The following is a 16,843-nucleotide window of genomic DNA, read 5'->3' as shown; positions in this document are numbered from 1 at the left end:
GGTACGGCCCAGTGGGTTCACACCTCGCCCCGTGACAGTACGCTCTGGCCATGGACCCCGCTGGCAAATTCAAGGGCTTGACACCCTCCCAAGCCATGCAGGCGGATCTGCTGGATCTCCGAGCTAGGCAGGATCAGCTCCTTGTGGCCGTGGACTCTATGGCGCAGCAGCTAGGGACGCTAGTTGCTTCTATTCCTGCTTCTATGCAAGTTCCTCAAACCGACCCTCCTGTTACTCCTCCTGGCAGTTCCTGTACGGATCCTCGGTTCTCGCTGCCATTGCCCTCTCGGTTCGATGGAGACGCCAGTGCTTGTCGGGGGTTTCTGAACCAATGCCACATTCATTTTACCCTTCACTCTCGGGCATTTCCGTCAGATGGAGCCAAGATCGCATTCATCATCTCCCTCCTGACTGGCAAGGCCCTGGCATGGGCTAATCCTATCTGGGAACGTCAGGGACCCGAGACCCGAGATTTCCAGGAGTTCGACCGAATATTCCGAACCGTTTTTGAGGAGCCGGGGCGAGTCTCATCAGCCGCCACCACCATCTTCAACCTTCGCCAAGAGGACACCTCCGTGGGCGAGTATACGATTCAGTTCCGGACTCTGGCAGGAGAGCTATCCTGGAACAATGAGGCATCCTATTGGCATGGCCTGTCGCCCGAGATCAAGGATGAACTGGCGGCTCGAGACCTGCCTCCTGCCTTGGACGACTTGATTCTGCTTGCCACTAGGGTAGACATAAGGCTGAGGGAGAGATCTCACGAGGTTCGTCAGGAGCGCCGGCGCCCTAGACTGGCGCCCAAGTTTCAGCAACCCCTCTCGCCTGCTTCTATTGCTTTGCCCGAGGTTCTGATGCAAGTAGACCGACTACAATTATCGGTTCAGGAGAAACAGCGCAGGCGCACCTCTGGACTTTGCTTATATTGCGGCCTTGCTGGCCACGTCGTGCGTCTGTGCCCTCACAAGCCAAAAAACCCCAGCGCCTAGGTTTGGTTGGAGAGACAACCCTGGGCGTCAACACATTGAAGCAAGAACTCTCCTCCAAACTATTCATTCCTGTAACCATCATTGCTGGCGAGAGGTCCCATCAGGTCTCCGCATATCTGGACTCCGGCTCTGCAGCCAACTTCATCTGCCAGGATCTTGTGGATCTCCTACAGTTGCCCACTATCCCGCTTGAAAGGCCGCTGATCGTTGCCTCGGTGGATGGACTGCCATTACCGGACCCAGTTGTGTCCGTAACCAAGCCGTTGAGACTCCAAGTGGGAGCCCTTCATGCTGAACTCATCTCCCTGTTCGTCCTGTCCAAGGCCGTCAACCCCGTGCTGCTGGGTTTGCCTTGGCTTCGTCTGCACGCCCCTGTCCTGGATTGGAACTCTGGAGAGGTTCTCCAGTGGGGCCCGAAGTTTCTTGACCGCTGTCTGAGTCACATCCAGTCGCCACAGCCTGCTCCTCTTCAGTCGTTGGCAGGTTTGCCTCCCTGTTTCTCCATGTTCGGCGATGTCTTCAATAAAAAGGAGGCCGAGACCTTGCCGCCACACCGGGCATATGACTGCCCGATTGACCTGGTTCCGGAATAGTCTCCTCCTCGTGGTAGAGTATACCCTCTCTCCTTGCCTGAGACCCAGTCCATGTCGGCTTACATTAAGGAGAACCTAGAGAGGGGTTTCATTCGTAAATCTTCATCCCCGGCCGGAGCAGGGTTCTTCTTTGTTAAAAAGAAAGATGGATCATTACGACCATGCATTGACTACCGAGGCCTAAACCAGATCACGGTGAAGAACAAGGTACCCTCTGCCTTTAATTTCTGAACTGTTTGATCGCATACGGGGGGGCGAAAAAAAATTCTAAACTGGACCTGCAGGGGGCCTATAATCTGATTCGGATTCGTCGAGGTGACGAATGGAAGACTGCCTTAAATACTCGTGATGGGCATTACGAATACTTAGTTATGCCCTTTGGCCTGTGTAACGCCCCCGCAGTATTTCAAGAATTTGTCAATTACATTTTTCGTGATCTCCTTTATGTTTGTGTTGTGGTGTATCTCGATGACATTCTGATTTTTTCCCCAGATCCAGTAACTCATCAGAGTCATGTCCGCCAGGTGTTGCTCCGTCTAAGAGAGAATCGCCTTTACGCCAAGTTGGAGAAGTGTGTGTTTGAGAAGTCTCTATCCTTCCTGGGCTATATTATCTCAGATCAGGGCCTCAAGATGGACCCCGAGAAGGTAAAGGCTGTCCTGGAGTGGCCACGCCCCCAAGGCTTAAGGGCCATACAACGCTTCCTAGGATTCGCCAACTTCTACCGACTCTTCACCCCCAACTTCTCATCTTTGACAGCCCCTATCTCCACCCTCACTAAGAAAGGTATGAATGCCAAGATGTGGACTCCGGAGGCTGAAGCCGCATTTGAATCCTTAAAGAAAGCGTTCACATCTGCCTCCATTCTGCCCCATCCGGATGTATCCTTAATGTTTTCGTTAGAGGTGGACGCTTACTCGGTTGGTGCTGGTGCACTGTTGTTCCAGAAAAGATCAAAAGGCAAGGCTGTAGTATGTGGCTACTATTCCAAGCTGTTTTCTTCCGCAGAGCGTAACTACTCGATTGGGGACCGGGAGTTACTGGCCATCAAACTGGCTCTGCAGGAGTGGAGACACCTACTGGAAGGCACGGTTCATCCTATACTGATCTTCACGGATCACAAGAATTTGACCTACCTACAGACGGCCCAGCGGTTGAATCCTCGTCAAGCCAGGTGGTCGTTGTTCTTTGCTCGGTTCCGGTTCGAACTCCACTACCGTCCCGCCGACAAGAATGTGAGGGCCGATGCCTTGTCTAGATCTTTGAAACCGAAGACGCCATGGAATCTCCACAGAATATCATTGACCCATCCTGCATCTTCTCTGTGAATCCCCTGCAAGTTAGAGACATTCCTTCGGGTAGGACTTTTGTGCGTCTGGTTAACCGAGGAAGAATTCTTCGCTGGGGTCACAGTTCTAAGCTGGCAGGTCACGCGGGTGCTCGTAAGACCCAAGATCTAATCACCCGTCAGTTCTGGTGGGCCACGCTGCCCAAAGATGTCATGGACTTTGTCTCCTCTTACACAGTCTGTGCAGCAAATAAATTTGCTCACTCCAGACCTGCTGGTCTGCTCCAACCACTGCCTGTACCCGTTGCCCCGTGGCAACATGTCGCTATGGACTTTGTCACGGATCTTCCTTCTTCTGCGAGTTGCAGTGTGATCTGGGTGGTGATGGATCGATTTTCCAAGATGGCTCACTTCATTCCGTTGACCGCTCTGCCGTCTGCTATGCGATTGGCTGACCTCTTCATACAGCACATCTTCCGTCTGCACGGCTTGCCCCTGCATATTGTCTCGGACAGAGGTGTCCAGTTCACCTCAAAGTTTTGGAGAGCACTCTGCGGGCTCCTTGGTGTGAAATTGGACTTCTCTTCGGCCTATCATCCCCAGTCCAATGGGCAAGTCGAGAGAGTTAACCAGATTATGGAGAACTACCTACGTCACTTTGTGTCCAGGCGCCACGATGATTGGCTGCAGTTGCTCCCGTGGGCAGAGTTCTCCTATAACAACCACACCAGTGAGTCGACCACCTCCAGTCCATTCTTCATCGTCTACGGCCAACATCCTCGTATACCTCTTCCTGTTTCTACAATGTCCTAGGTGCCTGCAGCCGATTCCACCTTCAGGGACTTTCTACAGATATGGCAACAGACCCGATCTTCTATCCTTTTGGCGGTGGACCGCATGAAGAGAAAGGCAGATAAAAGAAGACGGTGCCTCCGCAGTTCCTTCCAGGGACTAAAGTCTGGCTGTTAATGCCCCTCGATACATGGATTTTGGCAAGAGGTTATCTCAGAAATAAATTCGATATGCTCAACATCAGTTCCGGTATCCCCACAAGTGATTCTCTTATGGTTTTCATCAGGTTCCTTTACGCCCAGGAGACATGATTTAGCGACAAGTTTAATAACTGCGGCTAAGTTGTTAATTCCTATACTGTAGAAATCTACCAAGTCACCTAATTTGGAAGATTGGGTTAAGAAAGTACAAGAGATATGTAGGTTTGAGGAACTTACATACTGGGAACGACAAGATAGATCCAAATTTCTGCATATCTGGTCACCTTGGTTGACTTACATGAGTAGACCCAGATCTCCCAGAGGAATTTATTAGGAAATGATATCTCAAATGTGACGAAGAATAATATATTGGTATAAGGAAGGTGAGCATGGGTGTTCCGCAAGAATGTAAAGATGCAACAATCAATACCATATGACAGGTTAATGTTAATGTTAAATGTTTTGGTTATTATCTCATTCCTTTAATCTCTATGTATCAAAATATTTGGGCCCTAAAGTATCTCTGAATGAATACATCTATGTTCAAGGATTGATTGAAGGAATGTACCTTTTTTCACATGTAAAAACTGAGTTTGTAAAATGTATGGTATATGCTTCATTTCATGATTCTGTGACATTCTCAATAAAAACAGTTTGAAAACAAATAAAGTCTGGCTGTCTTCTAGGAATATCCGGCTGAAGGTGCCGTCGTGCAAATTTGCTCCGAGGTTCCTTGGTCCCTTCGAAATCCTGCTACAGATCAACCCGGTATCCTACAAGCTGCGGCTCTCCCCTACCCTCAGGATTCCTAACTCCTTTCACGTCTCCCTGCTAAAACCTGTGGTCCTGAACTGCTACTCCAGGACTCCTAGTTCCACAGTGGTCCCTGGCGGCTCATCAGGGACTTTCGAGGTAAAGGAGATTCTGGCTACCAAGAAGGTGGGAGGAAGGACATTTTATTTGGTGGACTGGAGGGGGTTCGGTCCAGAAGAGAGGTCTTGGGAGCCAGAGGAGAACATCGATGCTCCTGTCCTTGTGAGGAAATTTCTCTCTCGCTCTGGTCCCAAGAAGAGGGGTCGTACGAGGGGGGATACTGTAACGTCTATGGCCACGGCCCGTCGTTCGGTCGTTAACCTCGACGGCCGTGGCCATGGAGAGCTTACCTCCCTGCAGCGTCGTCCCCCAGTTAGGCGCCGGCACTCACTTACGGATTCTGAGTGTCTCTGGCGAGCGCAAACGCCCACGCGTGCATGGCCTTAAAGGGCCAATGCGCGCGTTTTTGCAGTAAATCTGCAATCTGGCCCAGGATACCCTGGGCTATAAAAAGGGCTCTGCCATCTTGCCCTTTGCCAGAGCGTTGTTAGTTTTCCATTGTTCGTCTTGCTTATAGTCCCCCAGTGTCTTCCAGCCTCCCAGTGTACCTTGCTCCTGTATCCCGTATCCTGTTTCCGTGCTACCTATTGACGTGCTGTGCTACTTGCCGTGCTGTGCTACAGCCTACGCTGACCTGCTACACCTCACCGGACGACTTCCCGCCGCCTGGTCCTGGACATGCCCGCCTCGCCACTGCCTACGATTGCCTCAGGTACTCTCGCTGAATTATCGAACTGTGTACTTACCGGTTTGGCCAGCTGCCATCCCGCTACGCGGTACGGCCCAGTGGGTTCACACCTCGCCCCGTGACAATAACAATGATGCTAGGAGCCCGGCTCCCTGCACGGTGTTCGGTCTGGGATTAGCGGCCGAAATACGTTCCGTCCATTATGGACGTAATGTGCTCGTGTGAATACAGCCTTACTCATAATCAAGTTTGTTCTTCTCTTATATCACTGATGCTAGAGATTGGAGGAGGAAATAAAATCTGAAGCTTCCTCAAAAAGAATATTGAAAAAAAGCATTCCAAATATATATATATATATATATATATATATATATATATATATATATATAAAAAAAATGTTCAAAGGATGCAACTGTCACCAAATAGGTTGTCAAGACTTTAAAAGGGGTTCACATACAAGAAACAAGGCAGCACATCCAGGAAAACAGGGAAATTTATTCACCCACCAATGCAACGTTTCAGTCCAACTGAATGCTTGAGAAATGTCCAGTTGGACAGAAACGTTGCATTGGTTGGTGAATAAATTTCCCTGTTTTCCTGGATGTGCTGCCTTGTTTCTTTCATGTGGATCTCACCCAAGGGACTTGGATCAAGTCTCACTGAGGCTTGCACCCGGTATTTTTATTATCTTTTCCTCTGGTGCTGCAATATTCTTCCTTTTTTTCACGACTTTCAGGCTGGGTTCACACGACCTATTTTCAGGCGTAAACGAGGCGTATTATGCCTCGTTTTACGCCTGAAAATAGGGCTACAATACGTCGGCAAACATCTGCCCATTCATTTGAATGGGTTTGCCGACGTATTGTGCAGACGACCTGTAATATACGCGTCGTCGTTTGACAGCTGTCAAACGACGACGCGTAAATTGACTGCCTCGGCAAAGAAGTGCAGGGCACTTCTTTGCAACGTAATTTGAGCCGTTCTTCATTGAACTCAATGAAGAGCAGCTCAAGATATACGAGCGTCACAGACGCCTCGTATATTACGAGGAGGAGCATTTACGGCTGAAACGACGCAGCTGTTTTCTTCTGAAAACAGTCTGTCATTTCAGCCGTAAATGCCTGCTATCGTGTGAACATACCCTCAAGGGGTTGTCACTGACAGGAAATGTTTCACTTTTATTAGTGATTACTTGGTTGTTACTGTAGCTCCTATTTATTCCTGCTGTGAGTAACCATGCATATGCTGCCACCAGCGGTCGTGAACCGGGACCAGCGCTTTATTGCTTTTGTAATCAGTGGGTATCCAATCAATCAAATCCCTACCAATCACACTTGCCTGTGATCAGAGCAGGCAAGTCAACACTGGACTCGGGAAACATCAGTTTATAATTAAAAAAAAACTGTAAACTACAATAGACAATATGGTCTTTAGGCAAAACAATGTAAACAGTTTTCTTTCAACATCAAAGTAAATCAATATTTGACGTGGTGTTTATTTAAAAAAAAGTTTTATACACGCACTTCTTAAACCTTAAAGAGGACTGGTCACTAGGTCCTAAAATCTAATTTACATATGTTACCTTAGGCCGGCTCCCTCTCTGTTTCCATCGCCATTTTTTTTTCTGCTCCCCGTTCCTGAGTTATTGTCCCCAGATATATAAATTCACTGTAATTAGCCAATTACATTAAAAAGATAGCATTCATTTGAGCTCCATGCTTTAAAGAGGACTTGTCACCAGAGACAAGACCTCTTTAAAACATGGAGCTCAAATGAATGCTGTCTTTTTACTATAATATGCTAGAAAACTGTTTTAATTGCATCAGTAAATCTCTCGTATGTAGGGCCGGCCTATGGTGTGTGCGACCTGTGCACCCGGTCTCGGCGACTCTGCAGCTGCCCTTCTGGCCAGGCACTCCCACTCTGCTCTCGCCAGAGGTGTAACTACCGCCGTAGCAGCCATGGCGGCTGCTACTGGGCGCACGGCGTGAGGGGGCCCATGCGCGCCCCCCATGCCTAGTGGCGCTGCTAGCATTGGCTATGGTTGCTACAGCGGTAGCGACACTACATTCAATAGTATCTGCATCTTTAGGACGCAGATACTATTGAACATTATGGCAGGGCAGGGAGGTATCTCCCTGCTCTGCCATTTACTATGCTACGGATGCCTGTCAGTTTTAGGCTGGGTTCACACGACCTATTTTCAGGCGTAAACGAGGCGTATTATGCCTCGATTTACACCTGAAAATACGGCTCCAATACGTCGGCAAACATCTGTCCATTCATTTGAATGGGTTTGCCGACGTACTGTGCCGACGACCAGTAATTTACGCGTCGTCGTTTGACAGCTGTCAAACGGCGACGCGTAAAATGACTGCCTCGTCAAAGAAGTGCAGGACACTTCTTTGAAACGTAATTTGAGCCGTTCTTCATTGAAGTCAATGAAGAATAGCTCAAGATTACGCCTCGCATTTACGTCTGAAACGACGCAGCTGTTTTCTCCTGAAAACAGTCTGTAATTTCAGACGTAAAAGCCAGCTAGCGTGTGCACATACCCTTACACTGACAGGCATAATACACTGCAATACAGAAGTATTGTAGTGCATTATAAAAGCGATCAAATAATCGCATAGTGAAGTCCCCTAGTGGGACTAAAAAGAAAGTTAAAAAAAGTTTAATACAGTTTGAAATAAATAAATAAAAGTCCCAAGTAAAAAAACATTAAAAACCCACTTTTTCCCCTAAAATACTTTATTATGAAAATAAAAGTTACACATATTTGGTATCGCCGCGTCCATAACTATCACAACTATGAAATGATTATGTTATTTAACCCACAAAGTGAACGCCGTAAAAAATAAAATAAAAAACAATGCCAGAATTGCTGTTTACTGTTTATCCTGCCTTCAAATTTAAAAAAAAAAAAAGTGTTTTTACTGTGTTCAAGTAGTAAAACATTAAAAAAACTAGATAAATTTGGTTTTGCCGCAATCGTAACAACCCGCTGAATAAAGTTACTATGGTATTTGTACCACATGGTAAACGGTGTCAATTTAGTACACAAAAAAAGAATAGCAAAATTTCAGGTTTATTTTCTGTTACCCCACCAAAAAAAGTTAATAAAAGTTCATCAATAAATTATCTGTAGCCCAAAATGGTGCTATTAAAAAAATACAACTTATCCCGCAGAAAACAAGTCCTTATACAGCTATGTTGATGGAAAAATAAAAAAGTTATAGCTCTGTAAATGCGACGATGGAAAAACCTCAGTATTAAGGGTTTAAAAGTGACCACCTACCTCTTTGTACGCTTTTGGGGGTATTCATTATGCGTTGAACAGGAGCAAATCCCAAAATTCTTTACACAGAATATATGTCTGCACTACAGAGCAGAGCTGTCACATAAGACCCTTGTTCCTATAAGATTTAACACAGCAGGTGCAGGCACACCTGGCCAAAGAGCAAATGTGCTCTGTTAATCATCTTCTAATAGAAAGTGCTCCAGGGATAGGTAAGAGGGAACAAATAGCCATATTATGGCTCCGTTTTGTTTAGTCTGATTTGGAGTCATATTGCCATCCATCTGTCTCCTATAACTTGCTAATCTACCAAATGTATGCCTGCAAGATTACACTACACAGGGACTGTTTGTTTTAATGGAAACATATAGGTCTGTATAGGAGCTGTAGAGACAAAACAATTGTTTTGTAATTGACTATGTTCAAAGTTGCTCCATTTTTCTATTATAGATGCATCATACCTTCCCTTTGAACAGTTTTTCCCACTTAATGTATTGATAGCATATTGCTAGGATATGCCATCAATGTCCAAACAGTGGGGTCCGACACAATGATAGCTAGAATGAAGTGGCAGCCACTAGTAAAGCACTGTGTTCCTTAGGCTTTTGTCCGCTTTGCCTAGTGATATGCTATTATTGTCTTAAAAGGTTATTCCCATCTGTGACATTTATGGCATATCTTCAGTCACAGCCAGCTTCTGTGCCCGCACAATCACCCTTACGTTCATACACATCAGAACAGTTAAAGGAGTTAAACCAATGGCCGATCGTCATAAGAGCATTTTTGGTGGCAGTCCGGGGCCCGAGGCTCTCGGGGGGGCCCATGGCCGGCCAGAGTACATTGCATCTTCGTCGTGTTTTTGTCGCGATTTGGGTGAAAAACGGAGGCAGAAGTACATTGTGTATTTCCTGCAAAAGGACCTGCAGACATAATGCCACATGACCTTATGTTTGAAGTTCTTGTTGATGTTAAGAGACCTGCAGGTCACATGCAGGTCCTAGTACAGCAGAAAGACTCCATAGAGAAGAAAGAGCTGCTATGTAAGTACAAGGGAGTTGGATTAGTTTAGGGAGTCTGTTGTCTGTATTTGGAGGGTCTGGGGTCTGTATTAGTTTAAGGGGTCTGTATTTAAGGGGTCTGTATTTAGGATGTCTGGTCTGGGGTCTGTATGTAAGGGGTCTGTATTTAGTGGGTCTGGTCTGGGGTCTGTATTAGTTTAAGGGGGTCTGTATTTAGGGGGTCTAGTATCTGTATCAGTTTAGGGGACCGTATTAGTTTAGGGAGTCAGGTCTGAAGTCATTATTAGTTATGGGGGTCAGGTCTGGGGTCTTTATTTAGAGGTCTGGTCCGAGGTCTGTATTTAGGGGGTCTGGTGTAGGGTCTGTATTTATTTAGGGTGCTTGCTCTGGGGTCTGTATTTGATTAGGGGGGGGCCTGGTTTGGGGTCTGAATTTATTAGTCTGAGTAAAAGGGTTTGTTCGGGCACATGGATAGGTCATCATTATGAAAAACTGTCACGTTGGAACCACTGGGTCGTACCGTCTTAACGCTATGGCAGCTGGACAACAGGACACAGGTAAAAGTCTACAGTTCAAATAGGTGTACCTGTGGTAACTTCAGACAGTAGTAAGACAGGCACGGATGGAACTATGGCAGCAGGCAGACACCAGGCATGGTGTAACAGGACAGGCAAAGTACACAGCGCAGCATGACTCAAACTCTATATGGCACTTGGTTCTGGATAGCACATGACACAGGATACAGGTAGCAGGAATGGGAACACTCGGAACTGGGAAACACTAAGGGACCATTTGCAGAGACGAACATAGGTAAACGACAACAACACTCAGGCAATGCAGGAAGGGGCCGGGCTCTTCTTATAGTCCAGGGTGCTCATGGGCTAATTTGGTTCTTTAATTCAGGTGCGAGCGCTGGCCCTACGGGACACGGCCGAGTGAAGCGGAAGTGAGTGCTGGCGTCTCCTGAGGAGGAGATGCGAGCCAGCACTCACTGATCAATGGCTACGGCCGTCAGGAGGTGAGTAAACCTGACGGCCCGCAGCCATGGGTATTACAGTTTCCCCCCTCTTACGCCCCTTCCTCTTGGGGCCAGAGCGAGAGAGAAACTTCTACAGGAGGGTAGGAGCATTGAGGTTCCCCTCTAGCTCCCAGGACCTCTCTTCAGGACCAAACCCCCTCCAATCCACCAAATAAAAGGTTCTTCCGCCCACTCTCTTGGTGTCCAGGATCTCCTTAACCTCAAATGTATCCCATGAACTGCTGGGAGCCACTGCAGGACTAGGAATCTTGGAGTAGCGGTTCAGGACCACAGGCTTTAGAAGGGAGACATGGAAGGAGTTGGGGATCTTGAGGGTAGGAGACAGGGTTGATCTGTTGCAAGATCTCAAAGGGTCCGAGGAACTTGGGAGCAAACTTGTATGATGGCACCCTCAGCCGGATGTTTCTGGAGGACAACCAGACCTTGGTACCTGGAGAAAACTGGGGAGGTTCTCTTCTCCTTGTGTCTGCCTTACATTTCAAGTGGTCCACCGCCAGCAGAATGGAGGATCGGGTCTGCTGCCAGATCTGCAGAAAGTCCCTAAAATCAGAATCAGCTGGCACTTTGGACATTACGGACACCGGGAGAGGAATTCGTGGGTGTTGGCCATAGACGATGAAGAACGGTGTATTTCTTGTGGATTCACTTGTATGATTATTGTACGAGAACTCGGCCCAAGGAAGAAGCTGCACCCAGTCATCATCCTGCTTGGAGATTAAGTGTCGTAGGTAGTTGTTAAAGTTGTAATAGCGGGATTCACTGGCTAGTGTCACCTACTATTACAACCTCCTTTATAATCAGGGTCACTAGGGTTATGCCTAGTTCCCCTACCTTTTCCTTATACTAACGTCGATCTAATTGCTTTTGCTGCTACTCAAGGGAAAATACACTAACTAATATTAAATTTACTGTTTTAGGCGAGGTGTTTAAGTCTGGAGAAGTCTATACTCACTGTTCAAGAAGTCATCTCCGTCTGCGTTGTCCTCCTTGTCCCCCGCTGTTATGAGCAGCACGCCGCAAAGCAAAATAAAAGACGTTAATACCTCAGAAAATAAAACAAAAAACAACAATAGGTTCGCTGATCAATTGTATCCTGTATCAAGCCTTAAATAAAATTGTGTTACTCGTCTGAACTTCATAAAGGTCAAGGCGCACAGTATAACCCAACACTACACTGTGTACGTACGTTACCTGTCCACTCCTCTCTGCCTATCTGCAGTTCATTTTTTAACACAATTTTATTGTACAAAAAACAGAAATAAATTGAAAACAGTTTGGGCTGGCTCGCCAATGTTAAAGGGGGTGGGGTAATAGCTGGATTCACTTGTTAGTGTCACCCACTATTACTACCTCCTTTATAATCAGGGTCACTAGGGTTATGCCTAGTTCCCCTAACTTTTCCTTATACTAACGTCAATCTAATTGCTTTTGCTGCTACTCAAGGGAATAAGACCGTATAGTAAATAAAGGTAATATTTATTAACATACAGTAATCACTCTCATATATGAAATACAGTAACTAAACACAGAACACAGTAACTGATCCCCATATAGAATCAGTATACCCCAATACATATAACAATATATACGGAGTATACTCACACTATACGTAGTACAGTATAAACACGGTATCACAATCCTAATTATACCGCCACCCACTTACCTAAACATACATAGAAGTTACGTTACAATACAATACACATGCACACTGTTTCTGCCCCACTCAGCAATAAATATCCCTGTACACTAAGGGTTAATCAGTTAACAGGGACAGCAAGTGTTAACTTAGGAACTCAGAAGGAAAAAGGGATAACAAGGGGAATGGGTTGCTGTATACCAGGGGATAGCAAGTTACTGCAGGGGTTACTTAGGGATAACTATGGTTACTGAAGGGTTACTCAGGGCTGCAAGGGATAGTAGGGGAACTCAGGACTGCAAGGGTTACTTAGGGAACTCAGGGCTACAAGGGTTAACAGGGTATGGGAATTCTGCAGCTGAGGAACTGGAGAGAAACGGTTACTTAGGGTGTATAGGGAAGAAGATACTTAGCGGTTCATGTGGTCCAAGTTGGTGAGTTGGTGTGTCTTCAGGGAGGCAGGAAAAGAGAGCAGACCAGGAGGGAAGGGGAGTCCATTGGGAGCAGGAAATAAGAGAAAACTGTGGGACCGTTTATCCTTTTAAACCCTCCCGTGCAGATCTGTGTGACATCCCATGCTCATGCACGTGCAAGGGGGGAGGGCATGGGCTTATGGCTACCTCATGGAATACCATTATCTGGTAGGGGGATGGAAGCAGTTGGAACTTCCTGCTTCCTGGATTCGTTCACTGGTTATGGCTTCCACCCCCCAGGATGTACCTGGTGAGGGGGGGGGGGGGCAGCTCATGTCAAAACACTTCCCTTCGATTTACAGTAGTTCTCCATGATTTGATTGATCCTCTCGACTTAACCATTGGAATGAGGATGGTAGGCTGAGGAACAACTTTACATTGAGGAGTTTACAGAGGGCTCACCAGAACCTTGAGGTGAACTGAACCCCCCGATCAGACACGATATGCCGAGGCAAGCCGTGCAGGCGGAAGATGTGTTGGATGAAGAGGGCGGCCAGTCGAGAAGCAGAAGGTAGACCAGTCAGTGGAACGAAGTGAGCCATCTTCAAAAATCCACCACCACCCAGACCGTACTGCATCCCGCAGATGGAGGCAGGTCCGTAACAAAGTCCATTGCTATATGCTGCCAGGGAGCATCGGGCACAGGCAGCGGCTGGAGCAGGCCAGCAGGTTTGGAGTGAGCTGCGCACACCGAGCAGGATGAAACAAAGTCCATGATGTCTTTGGGCAGTGTGGGCACCAGAAATGATGGGCAATCAGGTCTCGGGTCTTACGGGTACCCACGTGACCTGCCAGTCTGGAGCTGTGTCCCCAGCGGAGGCTTCTCCCTCTGCCTGCCAGTCGCACAAAAGTCCTCCTCGGAGGGATGTCTCTGACTTGCGGAGGGTTGACAGAGACAATGCAAGATGGGTCTATAATACTTTGTGGAGACTCCATGGTTTCCTCTGTCTCGAACGACCTGGACAAGGCATCGGCCCTCACATTCTTGTCGGCCGGATGGTAGTGGAGCTCAAACTGGAACCGGGCAAAGAACAGCGACCACCTGGCCTGACAAGGGTTCAGCCGTTGGGCCGTCTGGAGATAGGTGAGATTATTGTGGTCAGTGAATATCAAGATAGGATGAACTGCACCCTCTAGTAGATGTCTCCACTCCTCCAGAGCCAATTTGATGGCCAGTAACTCCCGATCCCCAATCGAGCAGTTGCATTCTGCGAAAGAGAAGAGTTTAGAGTAATAGCCACAAACCATTGTCTTGCCCTTGGAACCTCTCTGGAACAGGAGTGCACCAGCACCAACAAAGGAGGCGTTCACCCCCAACAAAAACTGCAGAGATACATCTGGATGATGGAGGATAGAGGCTGATGTGAAGCTATTCTTCATGCTATTAAATGCGGATTCCGCTTCTGGAGTCCACACCTTGGCATTCATGCCTTTCTTGGTAGGGTGGAGATAGGAGATGTCAGTGAGAAGTTTGGAATGAACTGTCTGTAGAAATTGGCGAATCCCAGGAAACACTGTATGGACCTCAAGCCTTGAGGACGTGGCCATTCCAGGACAGCCTTTATCTTCTCACGATCCATCTTGAGGCCTTGATCCAAGATGATGAAGCCCAGGAAGGGTAGAGCATTTCTCTCATACACGCACTTCTCCAATTTGGCGTACAGGCGATTCTCCCTTAATAGCAGCAAAACTTGACGGACATGCATCTGATGAGTCATCGGATCTGGAGAAAAAATTAAGATGTCATCAAGATAGACCAAAACACAAACATAGAGGAGGTCACGGATGATGTAATTAACGAACTCCTGGAAGACCACGGGAGCGTTACATAGGCCGAAGGTCATTACTAGATATTCATAGTGTCCGTCACGGGTGTTAAATGCCGTTTTCCATTTGTCACCCCGGAAAATCCGGATTAGGTTATAAGCCTCCCGCAGGTCTAGTTTAGAAAAATTTTCGGCTACTGGTATGCAGTCAAACAGTTCTGAAATCAATAGCAATGGATATATATTTTTTACCGTGATCTGGTTGAGACCAGGGTAGTCGATGCAGGGTCACAGAGAACAATCCTTTTTCTTGATGAAGAAGAACCCGGCTCCTGCCGGGGAGGAGGACTTCCGTATGAAGCCCCTCTCCAGATTCTCCTTAACATAGGCAGACATGGACTGAGTCTCTGGCAAGGAGAGAGGATATACCCTACCACGGGCAAGGGATGCACCAGGAATCAGCTCGATGGGGCAATCATATGCCCGGTATAGGGGCAGCGTCTCCGCCTCCTTCTTGCTGAAGACATCCGAGGACATAGAATAATGACAAGGCAATCCTGCCAAGGATTGAGGCAGAGGAGCCTGGACTGGATGAATCTGTACCAGGCAGCAGTTGAGACACTCAGGACCCCACTGGAGGACCTCTCCAGAATTCCAGTCCAGGACTACTGTATGTAGTCAGAGCCAGGGCAGGCCCAGCAGCATCGGGTTGACAGCCTTAGACAGGACAAAGAATGAGATGAGCTCGGAATGAAGGGCTCCCACTTGGAGCTTCAGTGGCTTGGTCACAGCTACAACTGGGTCTGGTAGAGGTAGTCCATTCACCGATGCAAACATCAAGGGCCTCTCCAGAGGGGTTGTGGGCAACTGGAGAAGATCCACCAGCTCTCTTCGAATTAAGTTAGCTGCGGATCCAGAGTACAGAGAAGCAGAATCCCGGTGCGTTTTTTCGCCGGACACTATGGTCACGGGCATGGTCGGCCTTAGATATGTTCGACCAGTGCGGTCACACAGGGCGCCAGCCGCCACACTGCAAGAGGGGCGCCTGCGTGTGTGTGTATCCCCGCGCCGTTGCAACTACCAGCGGGTCAGGTGCAACTCAGGGCCGGCCTTAGGCAGTTGCCTTTCCGCCCAGGCGCTTCTTCACTTAGTGGCCATCGCTACCGTTGTAGAAGCCATAGCGGCTGCTAGCGGCGACACCGGGCATGAGGGTGGTGGCGCCGCTAGCAGCCACTGCGGCTGCTATAGCGGTGGCACTATAGCAGAGTAGGGCGGTATCTCCCTGCTCTGCTATCTACTAGCGACGCTGTAGCTCCCTGAAGAAGCGGAATCCCCATGTGGCCGGGGATTCCGCTCCTGGAGCACTCCTTGAGGTCTTTGTCCATAAATGGGAATGGACAATTTAGAAGAAAGTCCTTCTCCACCCAGGGTTGACTCTCCAACAAACCCTAGGCTCTGGGGCTTTTGGGGGCACAGACGCACAAGATGGCCTCCGAGGCCGCAATACAGATAGTCACGAAGTGTGTCTGCGTTGTTTCTCCTGGGTAGACAGCTTGAAATTGTCCATCCACAAAGACTCCTTTGAAAGAACAGCTGATGAGGACAGCAGGGGTTGTTGCAAAGTAGGAGCCGGGCTAGGGGGTTCTCCCTCCCGACGGGCCGCTTGGAACCATTCTCAGATCCTTATGTCAATCCAGGCGGCCAGAAGGATGAGGTCATCCAGGGTGGATAGCAGATCTCGGGTGGCAAGTTAGTCCTTAATCTCAGGGGACAATCCCTGCCAGAATGTAGCCACCAAGTTGTTCCACAACAACTTTCCCACCAGGGTGCGGAAGTGGATCGCGTACTCGCCCACGGAAGTGACTCCCTGGCAAAGGTTCAGCAAAGAGACTCGTCCAGGCTCCTCAAACACTGTGCAAAATGTCTGTAGGAACCCCTGGAAGTCACGGGTCTCTAGTCCTGGTCTCTACCAGATAGGGTTTGCCCATGCTAGTGTCCTGCCTGTGAGGAGAGAGACGATGAAAGCCAACTTGCGTCATCAGTAGATAATGCCCTGGCATACAGACTGAAGTGGATATGGCACTGGTTCAAAAATCCACTGCAGATCTTCGAGTCTCCATCATAGTGATGAGATAGCGGCAGAGAAAATCGGGGATCAGCACTGCCAGGAGGTGTAGTCAGAGGGTCTG

At 48.0% G+C, this 16,843-nt stretch overlaps 1 protein-coding gene across 4 annotated transcripts in view; it reads right to left on the bottom strand.

Moving 5' to 3' along the window:
• Positions 1 to 16,843, bottom strand: part of AMPD2 (adenosine monophosphate deaminase 2) — a 226,115-nt gene that overhangs the window by 181,822 nt on the left and 27,450 nt on the right. For 3 of the 4 annotated variants that reach the window (XM_075853644.1, XM_075853647.1, XM_075853645.1), the window contains one exon: positions 11,732 to 11,776. Coding sequence is in view for 1 of the 4 variants with exons in the window: in XM_075853643.1 (XP_075709758.1) it covers positions 8,722 to 8,749 (28 nt within the window). In the remaining 3 variants the exon portion in view is untranslated. Of the gene's footprint in view, positions 1 to 8,721; positions 8,809 to 11,731; positions 11,777 to 16,843 lie in introns of those variants that run through there. The other variant, XM_075853643.1, reaches the window with a different exon arrangement.

Source organism: Rhinoderma darwinii, chromosome 2, assembly GCF_050947455.1.
Source record: "Rhinoderma darwinii isolate aRhiDar2 chromosome 2, aRhiDar2.hap1, whole genome shotgun sequence".
Classification (NCBI taxonomy): Eukaryota; Metazoa; Chordata; class Amphibia; order Anura; family Rhinodermatidae; genus Rhinoderma; species Rhinoderma darwinii.
The sequence above is the reverse complement of the archived record's forward strand: the minus strand, read 5'-3'. Positions and strand labels throughout refer to the sequence as shown.